The sequence below is a fragment of the Oncorhynchus masou genome, chromosome 29, assembly GCF_036934945.1.
Source record: "Oncorhynchus masou masou isolate Uvic2021 chromosome 29, UVic_Omas_1.1, whole genome shotgun sequence".
Classification (NCBI taxonomy): domain Eukaryota; kingdom Metazoa; phylum Chordata; class Actinopteri; order Salmoniformes; family Salmonidae; genus Oncorhynchus; species Oncorhynchus masou.
In genome coordinates, this window is record NC_088240.1 from 92,445,284 (window position 1) to 92,463,300 (window position 18,017).

At 45.2% G+C, this 18,017-nt stretch overlaps 1 protein-coding gene across 1 annotated transcript in view; it reads left to right on the forward strand.

Annotated features, from left to right (window-relative positions):
- The window catches only part of LOC135519841 (CUB and sushi domain-containing protein 3-like), a 105,378-nt gene that overhangs the window by 65,835 nt on the left and 21,526 nt on the right, over positions 1–18,017 (forward strand). Inside the window, exon 9 of the mRNA XM_064945047.1 lies at positions 3,336–3,474. Coding sequence (XP_064801119.1) covers positions 3,336–3,474 — 139 coding nt within the window. The remainder of the gene's footprint in view (positions 1–3,335; positions 3,475–18,017) is intronic.

The following is an 18,017-nucleotide window of genomic DNA, read 5'->3' on the forward strand; positions in this document are numbered from 1 at the left end:
GAAACACTACTGGGGATGTAACAGGGGTCAGTCTGTATTAATGAAACACTACTGGGGATATAACAGGGGTCAGTCTGTATTAATGAAACACTACTGGGGATATAACAGGGGTCAGTCTGTATTAATGAAGCACTACTGGGGATATAACAGGGGTCAGTCTGTATTAATGAAACACTACTGGGGATATAACAGGGGTCAGTCTGTATTAATGAAACACTACTGGGGATATAACAGGGGTCAGTCTGTATAAATGAAAACACTACTGGGGATATAACAGGGGTCAGTCTGTATTAATGAAACACTACTGGGGATATAACAGGGGTCAGTCTGTATTAATGGGGTCAGTCTGTATTAATGAAACACTACTGGGGATATAACAGGGGTCAGTCTGTATTAATGAAACACTACTGGGGATATAACAGGGGTCAGTCTGTATAAATGAAACACTACTGGCGATATAACAGGGGTCAGTTTGTATTAATGGGGTCAGTCTGTATTAATGAAACACTACTGGTGATATAGCAGGGGTCAGTCTGTATTAATGAAGCACTACTGGGGATATAACATGGGTCAGTCTGTATAACAGGGGTTAGTCTGTATAACAGGGGTCAGTCTGTATAAATGGGGTCAGTCTGTATTAATGAAACACTGCTGGGGATATAACAGGGGTCAGTCTGTATTAATGAAACACTATTGGGGATATAATGGGGGTCAGTCTGTATAACAGGGGTCAGTCTGTATAACAGGGGTCAGTCTGTATTAATGAAACACTGCTGGGGATATAATGGGGGTCAGTCTGTATTAATGAAACACTACTGGGTATATAATGGGGGTCAGTCTGTATTAATGAAACACTATTGGGGATATAATGGGGGTCAGTCTGTATAACAGGGGTCAGTCTGTATAACAGGGGTCAGTCTGTATTAATGAAACACTATTGGGGATATAATGGGGGTCAGTCTGTATTAATGAAACACTACTGGGGATATAACTGGGGTCAGTCTGTATTAATGAAACACTATTGGGGATATAACTGGGGTCAGTCTGTATTAATGAAACACTATTGGGGATATAACAGGGGTCAGTCTGTATAAATGGGGTCAGTCTGTATTAATGAAACACTATTGGGGATATAACAGGGGTCAGTCTGTATTAATGAAACACTATTGGGGATATAATGGGGGTCAGTCTGTATTAATGAAACACTACTGGGGATATAACAGGGGTCAGTCTGTATAACAGGGGCCAGTCTGTATTAATGAAACACTACTGAGGATATAACAGGGGTCAGTCTGTATTAATGAAACACTACTGGCGATATAACAGGGGTCAGTCTGTATAACAGGGGTCAAGTCTGTATTAATGAAACACTACTGGGGATATAACAGGGGTCAGTCTGTATTAATGAAACACTACTGGGGATATAACAGGGGTCAGTCTGTATAAATGGGGTCAGTCTGTATTAATGAAACACTACTGGGGATATAACAGGGGTCAGTCTGTATTAATGAAACACTACAGGGGATATAACAGGGGTCAGTCTGTATTAATGGGGTCAGTCTGTATTAATGAAACACTACTGGGGATATAACAGGGGTCAGTCTGTATTAATGAAACACTATTGGGGATATAACAGGGGTCAGTCTGTATTAATGACACACTACAGGGGATATAACAGGGGTCAGTCTGTATAACAGGGGTCAGTCTGTATTAATGAAACACTACTGAGGATATAACAGGGGTCAGTCTGTATAACATGGGTCAGTCTGTATAACAGGGGTCAGTCTGTATTAATGAAACACTACTGGGGATATAACAGGGGTCAGTCTGTATAACAGGGGTCAGTCTGTATAAATGAGACACTACTGGGGATATAACAGGGGTCAGTCTGTATAACAGGGGTCAGTCTGTATAACAGGGGTCAGTCTGTATTAATGAAACACTACTGGGGATATAACAGTGGTCAGTCTGTATTAATGAAACACTATTGGGGACATAACAGGGGTCAGTCTGTATTAATGAGACACTACTGGGGATATAACAGGGGTCAGTCTGTATTAATGAGACACTACTGGGGATATAACAGGGGTCAGTCTGTATAACAGGGGTCAGTCTGTATTAATGAAACACTACTAGGGATATAACAGGGGTCAGTCTGTATAACAGGGGTCAGTCTGTATTAATGAAACACTACTGGGGATATAACAGGGGTCAGTCTGTATTAATGGGGTCAGTCTGTATTAATGAAACACTATTGGGGATATAACAGGGGTCAGTCTGTATAACATGGGTCAGTCTGTATTAATGAAACACTACTGGGGATATAACAGGGGTCAGTCTGTATTAATGAAACACTACTGGGGATATAACAGGGGTCAGTCTGTATTAATGAAACACTATTGGGGATATAACAGGGGTCAGTCTGTATAACATGGGTCAGTCTGTATTAATGAAACACTACTGGGGATATAACAGGGGTCAGTCTGTATTAATGAAACACTACTGGGGATATAACAGGGGTCAGTCTGTATTAATGAAACACTACTGGGCATATAACAGGGGTCAGTCTGTATAACAGGGGTCAGTCTGTATTAATGAAACACTATTGGGGATATAACAGGGGTCAGTCTGTATAACAGGGGTTAGTCTGTATTAATGAAACACTATTGGGGATATAACAGGGGTCAGTCTGTATTAATGACACACTACTGGGGATATAACAGGGGTCAGTCTGTATAACAGGGGTCAGTCTGTATTAATGAAACACTACTGGGGATATAACAGGGGTCAGTCTGTATAACAGGGGTCAGTCTGTATTAATGAAACACTATTGGGGATATAACAGGGGTCAGTCTGTATAACAGGGGTTAGTCTGTATTAATGAAACACTATTGGGGATATAACAGGGGTCAGTCTGTATTAATGAAACACTATTGGGGATATAACAGGGGTCAGTCTGTATTAATGAAACACTACTGGGGATATAACAGGGGTCAGTCTGTATTAATGGGGTAAGTCTACTAACTCAATTGGTGACACGTACACATTAAACCCTGCCAGGGATGTTTTCTAGTTGTTTTATTCTGTCTGAAAACCACCAGTGTGATTAAAGAGGTTAACCCTGACCCAGACATTAAAACTCCTACATTATGTTGTACTGTATATTTTGAACATTGTGTGTGTGTGTGTGTGTGTGTGTGTGTGTGTGTGTGTGTGTGTGTGTGTGTGCGTGCGTGCGTGCGTGCGTGCGTGCGTGCGTGCGTGCGTGCGTGCGTGCGTGCGTGCGTGTGCGTGCGTGCGTGCGTGCGTGTGTGTGTGTGTGTGTGTCTCTGCAGCTCCCTGTGGGGGTAATGTAACAGGATCCTCAGGATTCATCCTCTCCCCCAACTTCCCCCTCCCCTACCCGCACAGCAAAGACTGTGATTGGCTGATCGCTGTCCACTCAGACTACGTCATATCACTGGCTTTTATCAGGTAAGGAATGAATGAATGAATGAATGAACGAACAAATAAATTAATGAATAAATGAACGAATGAATGAATGAAAGAACTAATAAATGAATGAACGAACGAATGAACGAACGAATGAATGAACGAACGAATGAACGAACAAATGAATGAATGAATGAACGAATGAATGAATGAATCAATGAATGAACGAATGAATCAATGAATGAACGAATGAATGAACAAACGAATGAACGAATGAACAAACGAATGAATGTACGAACAAAAAAATGAATGAATGATTCCATTCAGGTAATCTTCTGAACTGAAACACACCAGAGAGACGAACATCTGAGAGCAGAAGGGTGTCTGCAGTGTGATAGATATCGCCTGCTGGGGGTTGATGAACTGTGGGAGATTCAACCTGTAGAATCATCAGGAAATGAAAGTTAACGTTTGACAGCCAATGTTACTGTGGTGTTCCTCTCTACTGGTATATGAGTCATGATGTTACTGTGGTGTGGTGTTCCTCTCTACTGGTATCTGAGTCATGATGTTACTGTGGTGTGGTGTTCCTCTCTACTGGTATCTGAGTCATGATGTTACTGTGGTGTTCCCCTCTACTGGTATCTGAGTCATGATGTTACTGTGGTGTGGTGTTCCTCTCTACTGGTATCTGAGTCATGATGTTACTGTGGTGTGGTGTTCCTCTCTACTGGTATCTGAGTCATGATGTTACTGTGGTGTGGTGTTCCTCTCTACTGGTATCTGAGTCATGATGTTACTGTGGTGTGGTGTTCCTCTCTACTGGTATCTGAGTCATGATGTTACTGTGGTGTGGTGTTCCTCTCTACTGGTATCTGAGTCATGATGTTACTGTGGTGTGGTGTTCCTCTCTACTGGTATCTGAGTCATGATGTTACTGTGGTGTTCCTCTCTACTGGTATCTGAGTCATGATGTTACTGTGGTGTGGTGTTCCCCTCTACTGGTATCTGAGTCATGATGTTACTGTGGTGTTCCCCTCTACTGGTATCTGAGTCATGATGTTACTGTGGTGTTCCTCTCTACTGGTATCTGAGTCATGATGTTACTGTGGTGTGGTGTTCCTCTCTACTGGTATCTGAGTCATGATGTTACTGTGGTGTGGTGTTCCTCTCTACTGGTATCTGAGTCATGATGTTACTGTGGTGTTCCCCTCTACTGGTATCTGAGTCATGATGTTACTGTGGTGTGGTGTTCCTCTCTACTGGTATCTGAGTCATGATGTTACTGTGGTGTGGTGTTCCTCTCTACTGGTATCTGAATCATGATGTTACTGTGGTGTGGTGTTCCTCTCTACTGGTATCTGAGTCATGATGTTACTGTGGTGTGGTGTTCCCCTCTACTGGTATCTGAGTCATGATGTTACTGTGGTGTGGTGTTCCTCTCTACTGGTATCTGAGTCATGATGTTACTGTGGTGTGGTGTTCCCCTCTACTGGTATCTGAGTCATGATGTTACTGTGGTGTGGTGTTCCCCTCTACTGGTATCTGAGTCATGATGTTACTGTGGTGTGGTGTTCCTCTCTACTGGTATCTGAGTCATGATGTTACTGTGGTGTGGTGTTCCTCTCTACTGGTATCTGAGTCATGATGTTACTGTGGTGTTCCCCTCTACTGGTATCTGAGTCATGATGTTACTGTGGTGTTGTGTTCCCTTCTACTGGTATCTGAGTCATGATGTTACTGTGGTGTTCCCCTCTACTGGTATCTGAGTCATGATGTTACTGTGGTGTGGTGTTCCCCTCTACTGGTATCTGAGTCATGATGTTACTGTGGTGTGGTGTTCCTCTCTACTGGTATCTGAGTCATGATGTTACTGTGGTGTGGTGTTCCTCTCTACTGCTATCTGAGTCATGATGTTACTGTGGTGTTCCCCTCTACTGGTATCTGAGTCATGATGTTACTGTGGTGTGGTGTTCCCCTCTACTGGTATCTGAGTCATGATGTTACTGTGGTGTGGTGTTCCTCTCTACTGGTATCTGAGTCATGATGTTACTGTGGTGTGGTGTTCCTCTCTACCGGTATCTGAGTCATGATGTTACTGTGGTGTGGTGTTCCCCTCTACCGGTATCTGAGTCATGATGTTACTGTGGTGTGGTGTTCCTCTCTACTGGTATCTGAGTCATGATGTTACTGTGGTGTGGTGTTCCCCTCTACTGGTATCTGAGTCATGATGTTACTGTGGTGTTCCCCTCTACTGGTATCTGAGTCATGATGTTACTGTGGTGTGGTGTTCCTCTCTACTGGTATCTGAGTCATGATGTTACTGTGGTGTGGTGTTCCTCTCTACTGGTATCTGAGTCATGATGTTACTGTGGTGTGGTGTTCCTCTCTACTGGTATCTGAGTCATGATGTTACTGTGGTGTGGTGTTCCTCTCTACTGGTATCTGAGTCATGATGTTACTGTGGTGTGGTGTCATGATGTTACTGTGGTGTGGTGTTCTCTCTACTGGTATCTGAGTCATGATGTTACTGTGGTGTGGTGTTCCTCTCTACTGGTATCTGAGTCATGATGTTACTGTGGTGTGGTGTTCCCTCTACTGGTATCTGAGTCATGATGTTACTGTGGTGTGGTGTTCCTCTCTACTGGTATCTGAGTCATGATGTTACTGTGGTGTGGTGTTCCTCTCTACTGGTATCTGAGTCATGATGTTACTGTGGTGTTCCTCTCTACTGGTATCTGAGTCATGATGTTACTGTGGTGTGGTGTTCCTCTCTACTGGTATCTGAGTCATGATGTTACTGTGGTGTGGTGTTCCTCTCTACTGGTATCTGAGTCATGATGTTACTGTGGTGTGGTGTTCCTCTCTACTGGTATCTGAGTCATGATGTTACTGTGGTGTGGTGTTCCTCTCTACTGGTATCTGAGTCATGATGTTACTGTGGTGTGGTGTTCCTCTCTACTGGTATCTGAGTCATGATGTTACTGTGGTGTTGTTCCCTCTACTGGTATCTGAGTCATGATGTTACTGTGGTGTGGTGTTCCCCTCTACTGGTATCTGAGTCATGATGTTACTGTGGTGTTGTTCCCCTCTACTGGTATCTGAGTCATGATGTTACTGTGGTGTGGTGTTCCCCTCTACTGGTATCTGAGTCATGATGTTACTGTGGTGTGGTGTTCCCCTCTACTGGTATCTGAGTCATGATGTTACTGTGGTGTGGTGTTCCTCTCTACTGGTATCTGAGTCATGATGTTACTGTGGTGTGGTGTTCCCCTCTACTGGTATCTGAGTCATGATGTTACTGTGGTGTTCCTCTCTACTGGTATCTGAGTCATGATGTTACTGTGGTGTTGTTCCTCTCTACTGGTATCTGAGTCATGATGTTACTGTGGTGTGGTGTTCCTCTCTACTGGTATCTGAGTCATGATGTTACTGTGGTGTGGTCTTCCCCTCTACTGGTATCTGAGTCATGATGTTACTGTGGTGTGGTGTTCCTCTCTACTGGTATCTGAGTCATGATGTTACTGTGGTGTGGTGTTCCTCTCTACTGGTATCTGAGTCATGATGTTACTGTGGTGTGGTGTTCCTCTCTACTGGTATCTGAGTCATGATGTTACTGTGGTGTTCCCCTCTACTGGTATCTGAGTCATGATGTTACTGTGGTGTGGTGTTCCCCTCTACTGGTATCTGAGTCATGATGTTACTGTGGTGTGGTGTTCCTCTCTACTGGTATCTGAGTCATGATGTTACTGTGGTGTGGTGTTCCCTCTACTGGTATCTGAGTCATGATGTTACTGTGGTGTGGTGTTCCTCTCTACTGGTATCTGAGTCATGATGTTACTGTGGTGTTCCCCTCTACTGGTATCTGAGTCATGATGTTACTGTGGTGTTCCTCTCTACTGGTATCTGAGTCATGATGTTACTGTGGTGTGGTGTTCCTCTCTACTGGTATCTGAGTCATGATGTTACTGTGGTGTGGTGTTCCCCTCTACTGGTATCTGAGTCATGATGTTACTGTGGTGTGGTGTTCCTCTCTACTGGTATCTGAGTCATGATGTTACTGTGGTGTGGTGTTCCTCTCTACTGGTATCTGAGTCATGATGTTACTGTGGTGTGGTGTTCCTCTCTACTGGTATCTGAGTCATGATGTTACTGTGGTGTTCCCCTCTACTGGTATCTGAGTCATGATGTTACTGTGGTGTGGTGTTCCCCTCTACTGGTATCTGAGTCATGATGTTACTGTGGTGTTCCCCTCTACTGGTATCTGAGTCATGATGTTACTGTGGTGTGGTGTTCCCCTCTACTGGTATCTGAGTCATGATGTTACTGTGGTGTGGTGTTCCCCTCTACTGGTATCTGAGTCATGATGTTACTGTGGTGTGGTGTTCCTCTCTACTGGTATCTGAGTCATGATGTTACTGTGGTGTTCCCCTCTACTGGTATCTGAGTCATGATGTTACTGTGGTGTTCCTCTCTACTGGTATCTGAGTCATGATGTTACTGTGGTGTGGTGTTCCTCTCTACTGGTATCTGAGTCATGATGTTACTGTGGTGTGGTGTTCCCCTCTACTGGTATCTGAGTCATGATGTTACTGTGGTGTGGTGTTCCTCTCTACTGGTATCTGAGTCATGATGTTACTGTGGTGTGGTGTTCCTCTCTACTGGTATCTGAGTCATGATGTTACTGTGGTGTGGTGTTCCTCTCTACTGGTATCTGAGTCATGATGTTACTGTGGTGTTCCCCTCTACTGGTATCTGAGTCATGATGTTACTGTGGTGTGGTGTTCCCCTCTACTGGTATCTGAGTCATGATGTTACTGTGGTGTTCCCCTCTACTGGTATCTGAGTCATGATGTTACTGTGGTGTGGTGTTCCCCTCTACTGGTATCTGAGTCATGATGATACTGTGGTGTGGTGTTCCTCTCTACTGGTATCTGAGTCATGATGTTACTGTGGTGTGGTGTTCCTCTCTACTGCTATCTGAGTCATGATGTTACTGTGGTGTTCCCCTCTACTGGTATCTGAGTCATGATGTTACTGTGGTGTGGTGTTCCCCTCTACTGGTATCTGAGTCATGATGTTACTGTGGTGTGGTGTTCCTCTCTACTGGTATCTGAGTCATGATGTTACTGTGGTGTGGTGTTCCTCTCTACCGGTATCTGAGTCATGATGTTACTGTGGTGTGGTGTTCCCCTCTACTGGTATCTGAGTCATGATGTTACTGTGGTGTGGTGTTCCTCTCTACTGGTATCTGAGTCATAATGTTACTGTGGTGTGGTGTTCCCCTCTACTGGTATCTGAGTCATGATGTTACTGTGGTGTTCCCCTCTACTGGTATCTGAGTCATGATGTTACTGTGGTGTGGTGTTCCTCTCTACTGGTATCTGAGTCATGATGTTACTGTGGTGTGGTGTTCCTCTCTACTGGTATCTGAGTCATGATGTTACTGTGGTGTGGTGTTCCCCTCTACTGGTATCTGAGTCATGATGTTACTGTGGTGTGGTGTTCCTCTCTACTGGTATCTGAGTCATGATGTTACTGTGGTGTTCCCCTCTACTGGTATCTGAGTCATGATGTTACTGTGGTGTGGTGTTCCTCTCTACTGGTATCTGAGTCATGATGTTACTGTGGTGTGGTGTTCCTCTCTACTGGTCTGAATCATGATGTTACTGTGGTGTGGTGTTCCTCTCTACTGGTATCTGAGTCATGATGTTACTGTGGTGTGGTGTTCCCCTCTACTGGTATCTGAGTCATGATGTTACTGTGGTGTGGTGTTCCTCTCTACTGGTATCTGAGTCATGATGTTACTGTGGTGTGGTGTTCCCCTCTACTGGTATCTGAGTCATGATGTTACTGTGGTGTGGTGTTCCTCTCTACTGGTATCTGAGTCATGATGTTACTGTGGTGTGGTGTTCCTCTCTACTGGTATCTGAGTGATGATGTTACTGTGGTGTTCCCCTCTACTGGTATCTGAGTCATGATGTTACTGTGGTGTGGTGTTCCCCTCTACTGGTATCTGAGTCATGATGTTACTGTGGTGTTCCCCTCTACTGGTATCTGAGTCATGATGTTACTGTGGTGTGGTGTTCCCCTCTACTGGTATCTGAGTCATGATGTTACTGTGGTGTGGTGTTCCTCTCTACTGGTATCTGAGTCATGATGTTACTGTGGTGTGGTGTTCCTCTCTACTGCTATCTGAGTCATGATGTTACTGTGGTGTTCCCCTCTACTGGTATCTGAGTCATGATGTTACTGTGGTGTGGTGTTCCCCTCTACTGGTATCTGAGTCATGATGTTACTGTGGTGTGGTGTTCCTCTCTACTGGTATCTGAGTCATGATGTTACTGTGGTGTGGTGTTCCTCTCTACCGGTATCTGAGTCATGATGTTACTGTGGTGTGGTGTTCCCCTCTACTGGTATCTGAGTCATGATGTTACTGTGGTGTGGTGTTCCTCTCTACTGGTATCTGAGTCATGATGTTACTGTGGTGTGGTGTTCCCCTCTACTGGTATCTGAGTCATGATGTTACTGTGGTGTTCCCCTCTACTGGTATCTGAGTCATGATGTTACTGTGGTGTGGTGTTCCTCTCTACTGGTATCTGAGTCATGATGTTACTGTGGTGTGGTGTTCCTCTCTACTGGTATCTGAGTCATGATGTTACTGTGGTGTGGTGTTCCTCTCTACTGGTATCTGAGTCATGATGTTACTGTGGTGTGGTGTTCCTCTCTACTGGTATCTGAGTCATGATGTTACTGTGGTGTGGTGTTCCTCTCTACTGGTATCTGAGTCATGATGTTACTGTGGTGTGGTGTTCCCCTCTACTGGTATCTGAGTCATGATGTTACTGTGGTGTGGTGTTCCTCTCTACTGGTATCTGAGTCATGATGTTACTGTGGTGTTCCCCTCTACTGGTATCTGAGTCATGATGTTACTGTGGTGTTCCTCTCTACTGGTATCTGAGTCATGATGTTACTGTGGTGTGGTGTTCCTCTCTACTGGTATCTGAGTCATGATGTTACTGTGGTGTGGTGTTCCCCTCTACTGGTATCTGAGTCATGATGTTACTGTGGTGTGGTGTTCCTCTCTACTGGTATCTGAGTCATGATGTTACTGTGGTGTGGTGTTCCTCTCTACTGGTATCTGAGTCATGATGTTACTGTGGTGTGGTGTTCCCCTCTACTGGTATCTGAGTCATGATGTTACTGTGGTGTTCCTCTCTACTGGTATCTGAGTCATGATGTTACTGTGGTGTTCCCCTCTACTGGTATCTGAGTCATGATGTTACTGTGGTGTTCCTCTCTACTGGTATCTGAGTCATGATGTTACTGTGGTGTGGTGTTCCTCTCTACTGGTATCTGAGTCATGATGTTACTGTGGTGTGGTGTTCCCCTCTACTGGTATCTGAGTCATGATGTTACTGTGGTGTGGTGTTCCTCTCTACTGGTATCTGAGTCATGATGTTACTGTGGTGTGGTGTTCCTCTCTACTGGTATCTGAGTCATGATGTTACTGTGGTGTGGTGTTCCTCTCTACTGGTATCTGAGTCATGATGTTACTGTGGTGTTCCCCTCTACTGGTATCTGAGTCATGATGTTACTGTGGTGTGGTGTTCCCCTCTACTGGTATCTGAGTCATGATGTTACTGTGTGTGTGGTGTTCCTCTCTACTGGTATCTGAGTCATGATGTTACTGTGGTGTGGTGTTCCTCTCTACTGGTATCTGAGTCATGATGTTACTGTGGTGTGGTGTTCCTCTCTACTGGTATCTGAGTCATGATGTTACTGTGGTGTTCCCCTCTACTGGTATCTGAGTCATGATGTTACTGTGGTGTGGTGTTCCCCTCTACTGGTATCTGAGTCATGATGTTACTGTGGTGTTCCCCTCTACTGGTATCTGAGTCATGATGTTACTGTGGTGTGGTGTTCCCCTCTACTGGTATCTGAGTCATGATGTTACTGTGGTGTGGTGTTCCCCTCTACTGGTATCTGAGTCATGATGTTACTGTGGTGTGGTGTTCCTCTCTACTGGTATCTGAGTCATGATGTTACTGTGGTGTTCCCCTCTACTGGTATCTGAGTCATGATGTTACTGTGGTGTTCCTCTCTACTGGTATCTGAGTCATGATGTTACTGTGGTGTGGTGTTCCTCTCTACTGGTATCTGAGTCATGATGTTACTGTGGTGTGGTGTTCCCCTCTACTGGTATCTGAGTCATGATGTTACTGTGGTGTGGTGTTCCTCTCTACTGGTATCTGAGTCATGATGTTACTGTGGTGTGGTGTTCCTCTCTACTGGTATCTGAGTCATGATGTTACTGTGGTGTGGTGTTCCTCTCTACTGGTATCTGAGTCATGATGTTACTGTGGTGTTCCCCTCTACTGGTATCTGAGTCATGATGTTACTGTGGTGTGGTGTTCCCCTCTACTGGTATCTGAGTCATGATGTTACTGTGGTGTTCCCCTCTACTGGTATCTGAGTCATGATGTTACTGTGGTGTGGTGTTCCCCTCTACTGGTATCTGAGTCATGATGATACTGTGGTGTGGTGTTCCTCTCTACTGGTATCTGAGTCATGATGTTACTGTGGTGTGGTGTTCCTCTCTACTGCTATCTGAGTCATGATGTTACTGTGGTGTTCCCCTCTACTGGTATCTGAGTCATGATGTTACTGTGGTGTGGTGTTCCCCTCTACTGGTATCTGAGTCATGATGTTACTGTGGTGTGGTGTTCCTCTCTACTGGTATCTGAGTCATGATGTTACTGTGGTGTGGTGTTCCTCTCTACCGGTATCTGAGTCATGATGTTACTGTGGTGTGGTGTTCCCCTCTACTGGTATCTGAGTCATGATGTTACTGTGGTGTGGTGTTCCTCTCTACTGGTATCTGAGTCATGATGTTACTGTGGTGTGGTGTTCCCTCTACTGGTATCTGAGTCATGATGTTACTGTGGTGTTGTTCCTCTACTGGTATCTGAGTCATGATGTTACTGTGGTGTTGTTCCTCTCTACTGGTATCTGAGTCATGATGTTACTGTGGTGTGGTGTTCCTCTCTACTGGTATCTGAGTCATGATGTTACTGTGGTGTGGTGTTCCCCTCTACTGGTATCTGAGTCATGATGTTACTGTGGTGTGGTGTTCCTCTACTGGTATCTGAGTATGATGTTACTGTGGTGTGGTGTTCCTCTCTACTGGTATCTGAGTCATGATGTTACTGTGGTGTGGTGTTCCCCTCTACTGGTATCTGAGTCATGATGTTACTGTGGTGTGGTGTTCCTCTCTACTGGTATCTGAGTCATGATGTTACTGTGGTGTTCCCCTCTACTGGTATCTGAGTCATGATGTTACTGTGGTGTTCCTCTCTACTGGTATCTGAGTCATGATGTTACTGTGGTGTGGTGTTCCTCTCTACTGGTATCTGAGTCATGATGTTACTGTGGTGTGGTGTTCCCCTCTACTGGTATCTGAGTCATGATGTTACTGTGGTGTGGTGTTCCTCTCTACTGGTATCTGAGTCATGATGTTACTGTGGTGTGGTGTTCCTCTCTACTGGTATCTGAGTCATGATGTTACTGTGGTGTGGTGTTCCTCTCTACTGGTATCTGAGTCATGATGTTACTGTGGTGTTCCCCTCTACTGGTATCTGAGTCATGATGTTACTGTGGTGTGGTGTTCCCCTCTACTGGTATCTGAGTCATGATGTTACTGTGGTGTTCCCCTCTACTGGTATCTGAGTCATGATGTTACTGTGGTGTGGTGTTCCCCTCTACTGGTATCTGAGTCATGATGATACTGTGGTGTGGTGTTCCTCTCTACTGGTATCTGAGTCATGATGTTACTGTGGTGTGGTGTTCCTCTCTACTGCTATCTGAGTCATGATGTTACTGTGGTGTTCCCCTCTACTGGTATCTGAGTCATGATGTTACTGTGGTGTGGTGTTCCCCTCTACTGGTATCTGAGTCATGATGTTACTGTGGTGTGGTGTTCCTCTCTACTGGTATCTGAGTCATGATGTTACTGTGGTGTGGTGTTCCTCTCTACCGGTATCTGAGTCATGATGTTACTGTGGTGTGGTGTTCCCCTCTACTGGTATCTGAGTCATGATGTTACTGTGGTGTGGTGTTCCTCTCTACTGGTATCTGAGTCATAATGTTACTGTGGTGTGGTGTTCCCCTCTACTGGTATCTGAGTCATGATGTTACTGTGGTGTTCCCCTCTACTGGTATCTGAGTCATGATGTTACTGTGGTGTGGTGTTCCTCTCTACTGGTATCTGAGTCATGATGTTACTGTGGTGTGGTGTTCCTCTCTACTGGTATCTGAGTCATGATGTTACTGTGGTGTGGTGTTCCCCTCTACTGGTATCTGAGTCATGATGTTACTGTGGTGTGGTGTTCCTCTCTACTGGTATCTGAGTCATGATGTTACTGTGGTGTGGTGTTCCCCTCTACTGGTATCTGAGTCATGATGTTACTGTGGTGTGGTGTTCCTCTCTACTGGTATCTGAGTCATGATGTTACTGTGGTGTGGTGTTCCTCTCTACTGGTATCTGAGTCATGATGTTACTGTGGTGTGGTGTTCCCTCTACTGGTATCTGAGTCATGATGTTACTGTGGTGTTCCTCTCTACTGGTATCTGAGTCATGATGTTACTGTGGTGTTCCCCTCTACTGGTATCTGAGTCATGATGTTACTGTGGTGTTCCTCTCTACTGGTATCTGAGTCATGATGTTACTGTGGTGTGGTGTTCCTCTCTACTGGTATCTGAGTCATGATGTTACTGTGGTGTGGTGTTCCCCTCTACTGGTATCTGAGTCATGATGTTACTGTGGTGTGGTGTTCCTCTCTACTGGTATCTGAGTCATGATGTTACTGTGGTGTGGTGTTCCTCTCTACTGGTATCTGAGTCATGATGTTACTGTGGTGTGGTGTTCCTCTCTACTGGTATCTGAGTCATGATGTTACTGTGGTGTTCCCCTCTACTGGTATCTGAGTCATGATGTTACTGTGGTGTGGTGTTCCCCTCTACTGGTATCTGAGTCATGATGTTACTGTGGTGTGGTGTTCCTCTCTACTGGTATCTGAGTCATGATGTTACTGTGGTGTGGTGTTCCTCTCTACTGGTATCTGAGTCATGATGTTACTGTGGTGTGGTGTTCCTCTCTACTGGTATCTGAGTCATGATGTTACTGTGGTGTTCCCCTCTACTGGTATCTGAGTCATGATGTTACTGTGGTGTGGTGTTCCCCTCTACTGGTATCTGAGTCATGATGTTACTGTGGTGTTCCCATCTACTGGTATCTGAGTCATGATGTTACTGTGGTGTGGTGTTCCCCTCTACTGGTATCTGAGTCATGATGTTACTGTGGTGTGGTGTTCCCCTCTACTGGTATCTGAGTCATGATGTTACTGTGGTGTGGTGTTCCTCTCTACTGGTATCTGAGTCATGATGTTACTGTGGTGTTCCCCTCTACTGGTATCTGAGTCATGATGTTACTGTGGTGTTCCTCTCTACTGGTATCTGAGTCATGATGTTACTGTGGTGTGGTGTTCCTCTCTACTGGTATCTGAGTCATGATGTTACTGTGGTGTGGTGTTCCCCTCTACTGGTATCTGAGTCATGATGTTACTGTGGTGTGGTGTTCCTCTCTACTGGTATCTGAGTCATGATGTTACTGTGGTGTGGTGTTCCTCTCTACTGGTATCTGAGTCATGATGTTACTGTGGTGTGGTGTTCCTCTCTACTGGTATCTGAGTCATGATGTTACTGTGGTGTTCCCCTCTACTGGTATCTGAGTCATGATGTTACTGTGGTGTGGTGTTCCCCTCTACTGGTATCTGAGTCATGATGTTACTGTGGTGTTCCCCTCTACTGGTATCTGAGTCATGATGTTACTGTGGTGTGGTGTTCCCCTCTACTGGTATCTGAGTCATGATGATACTGTGGTGTGGTGTTCCTCTCTACTGGTATCTGAGTCATGATGTTACTGTGGTGTGGTGTTCCTCTCTACTGCTATCTGAGTCATGATGTTACTGTGGTGTTCCCCTCTACTGGTATCTGAGTCATGATGTTACTGTGGTGTGGTGTTCCCCTCTACTGGTATCTGAGTCATGATGTTACTGTGGTGTGGTGTTCCTCTCTACTGGTATCTGAGTCATGATGTTACTGTGGTGTGGTGTTCCTCTCTACCGGTATCTGAGTCATGATGTTACTGTGGTGTGGTGTTCCCCTCTACTGGTATCTGAGTCATGATGTTACTGTGGTGTGGTGTTCCTCTCTACTGGTATCTGAGTCATAATGTTACTGTGGTGTGGTGTTCCCCTCTACTGGTATCTGAGTCATGATGTTACTGTGGTGTTCCCCTCTACTGGTATCTGAGTCATGATGTTACTGTGGTGTGGTGTTCCTCTCTACTGGTATCTGAGTCATGATGTTACTGTGGTGTGGTGTTCCTCTCTACTGGTATCTGAGTCATGATGTTACTGTGGTGTGGTGTTCCCCTCTACTGGTATCTGAGTCATGATGTTACTGTGGTGTGGTGTTCCTCTCTACTGGTATCTGAGTCATGATGTTACTGTGGTGTTCCCCTCTACTGGTATCTGAGTCATGATGTTACTGTGGTGTGGTGTTCCTCTCTACTGGTATCTGAGTCATGATGTTACTGTGGTGTGGTGTTCCTCTCTACTGGTATCTGAATCATGATGTTACTGTGGTGTGGTGTTCCTCTCTACTGGTATCTGAGTCATGATGTTACTGTGGTGTGGTGTTCCCCTCTACTGGTATCTGAGTCATGATGTTACTGTGGTGTGGTGTTCCTCTCTACTGGTATCTGAGTCATGATGTTACTGTGGTGTGGTGTTCCCCTCTACTGGTATCTGAGTCATGATGTTACTGTGGTGTGGTGTTCCTCTCTACTGGTATCTGAGTCATGATGTTACTGTGGTGTGGTGTTCCTCTCTACTGGTATCTGAGTCATGATGTTACTGTGGTGTGGTGTTCCTCTCTACTGGTATCTGAGTGATGATGTTACTGTGGTGTTCCCCTCTACTGGTATCTGAGTCATGATGTTACTGTGGTGTGGTGTTCCCCTCTACTGGTATCTGAGTCATGATGTTACTGTGGTGTTCCCCTCTACTGGTATCTGAGTCATGATGTTACTGTGGTGTGGTGTTCCCCTCTACTGGTATCTGAGTCATGATGTTACTGTGGTGTGGTGTTCCTCTCTACTGGTATCTGAGTCATGATGTTACTGTGGTGTGGTGTTCCTCTCTACTGCTATCTGAGTCATGATGTTACTGTGGTGTTCCCCTCTACTGGTATCTGAGTCATGATGTTACTGTGGTGTGGTGTTCCCCTCTACTGGTATCTGAGTCATGATGTTACTGTGGTGTGGTGTTCCTCTCTACTGGTATCTGAGTCATGATGTTACTGTGGTGTGGTGTTCCTCTCTACCGGTATCTGAGTCATGATGTTACTGTGGTGTGGTGTTCCCCTCTACTGGTATCTGAGTCATGATGTTACTGTGGTGTGGTGTTCCTCTCTACTGGTATCTGAGTCATGATGTTACTGTGGTGTGGTGTTCCCCTCTACTGGTATCTGAGTCATGATGTTACTGTGGTGTTCCCCTCTACTGGTATCTGAGTCATGATGTTACTGTGGTGTGGTGTTCCTCTCTACTGGTATCTGAGTCATGATGTTACTGTGGTGTGGTGTTCCTCTCTACTGGTATCTGAGTCATGATGTTACTGTGGTGTGGTGTTCCTCTCTACTGGTATCTGAGTCATGATGTTACTGTGGTGTGGTGTTCCTCTCTACTGGTATCTGAGTCATGATGTTACTGTGGTGTGGTGTTCCTCTCTACTGGTATCTGAGTCATGATGTTACTGTGGTGTGGTGTTCCCCTCTACTGGTATCTGAGTCATGATGTTACTGTGGTGTGGTGTTCCTCTCTACTGGTATCTGAGTCATGATGTTACTGTGGTGTTCCCCTCTACTGGTATCTGAGTCATGATGTTACTGTGGTGTTCCTCTCTACTGGTATCTGAGTCATGATGTTACTGTGGTGTGGTGTTCCTCTCTACTGGTATCTGAGTCATGATGTTACTGTGGTGTGGTGTTCCCCTCTACTGGTATCTGAGTCATGATGTTACTGTGGTGTGGTGTTCCTCTCTACTGGTATCTGAGTCATGATGTTACTGTGGTGTGGTGTTCCTCTCTACTGGTATCTGAGTCATGATGTTACTGTGGTGTGGTGTTCCCCTCTACTGGTATCTGAGTCATGATGTTACTGTGGTGTTCCTCTCTACTGGTATCTGAGTCATGATGTTACTGTGGTGTTCCCCTCTACTGGTATCTGAGTCATGATGTTACTGTGGTGTTCCTCTCTACTGGTATCTGAGTCATGATGTTACTGTGGTGTGGTGTTCCTCTCTACTGGTATCTGAGTCATGATGTTACTGTGGTGTGGTGTTCCCTCTACTGGTATCTGAGTCATGATGTTACTGTGGTGTGGTGTTCCTCTCTACTGGTATCTGAGTCATGATGTTACTGTGGTGTGGTGTTCCTCTCTACTGGTATCTGAGTCATGATGT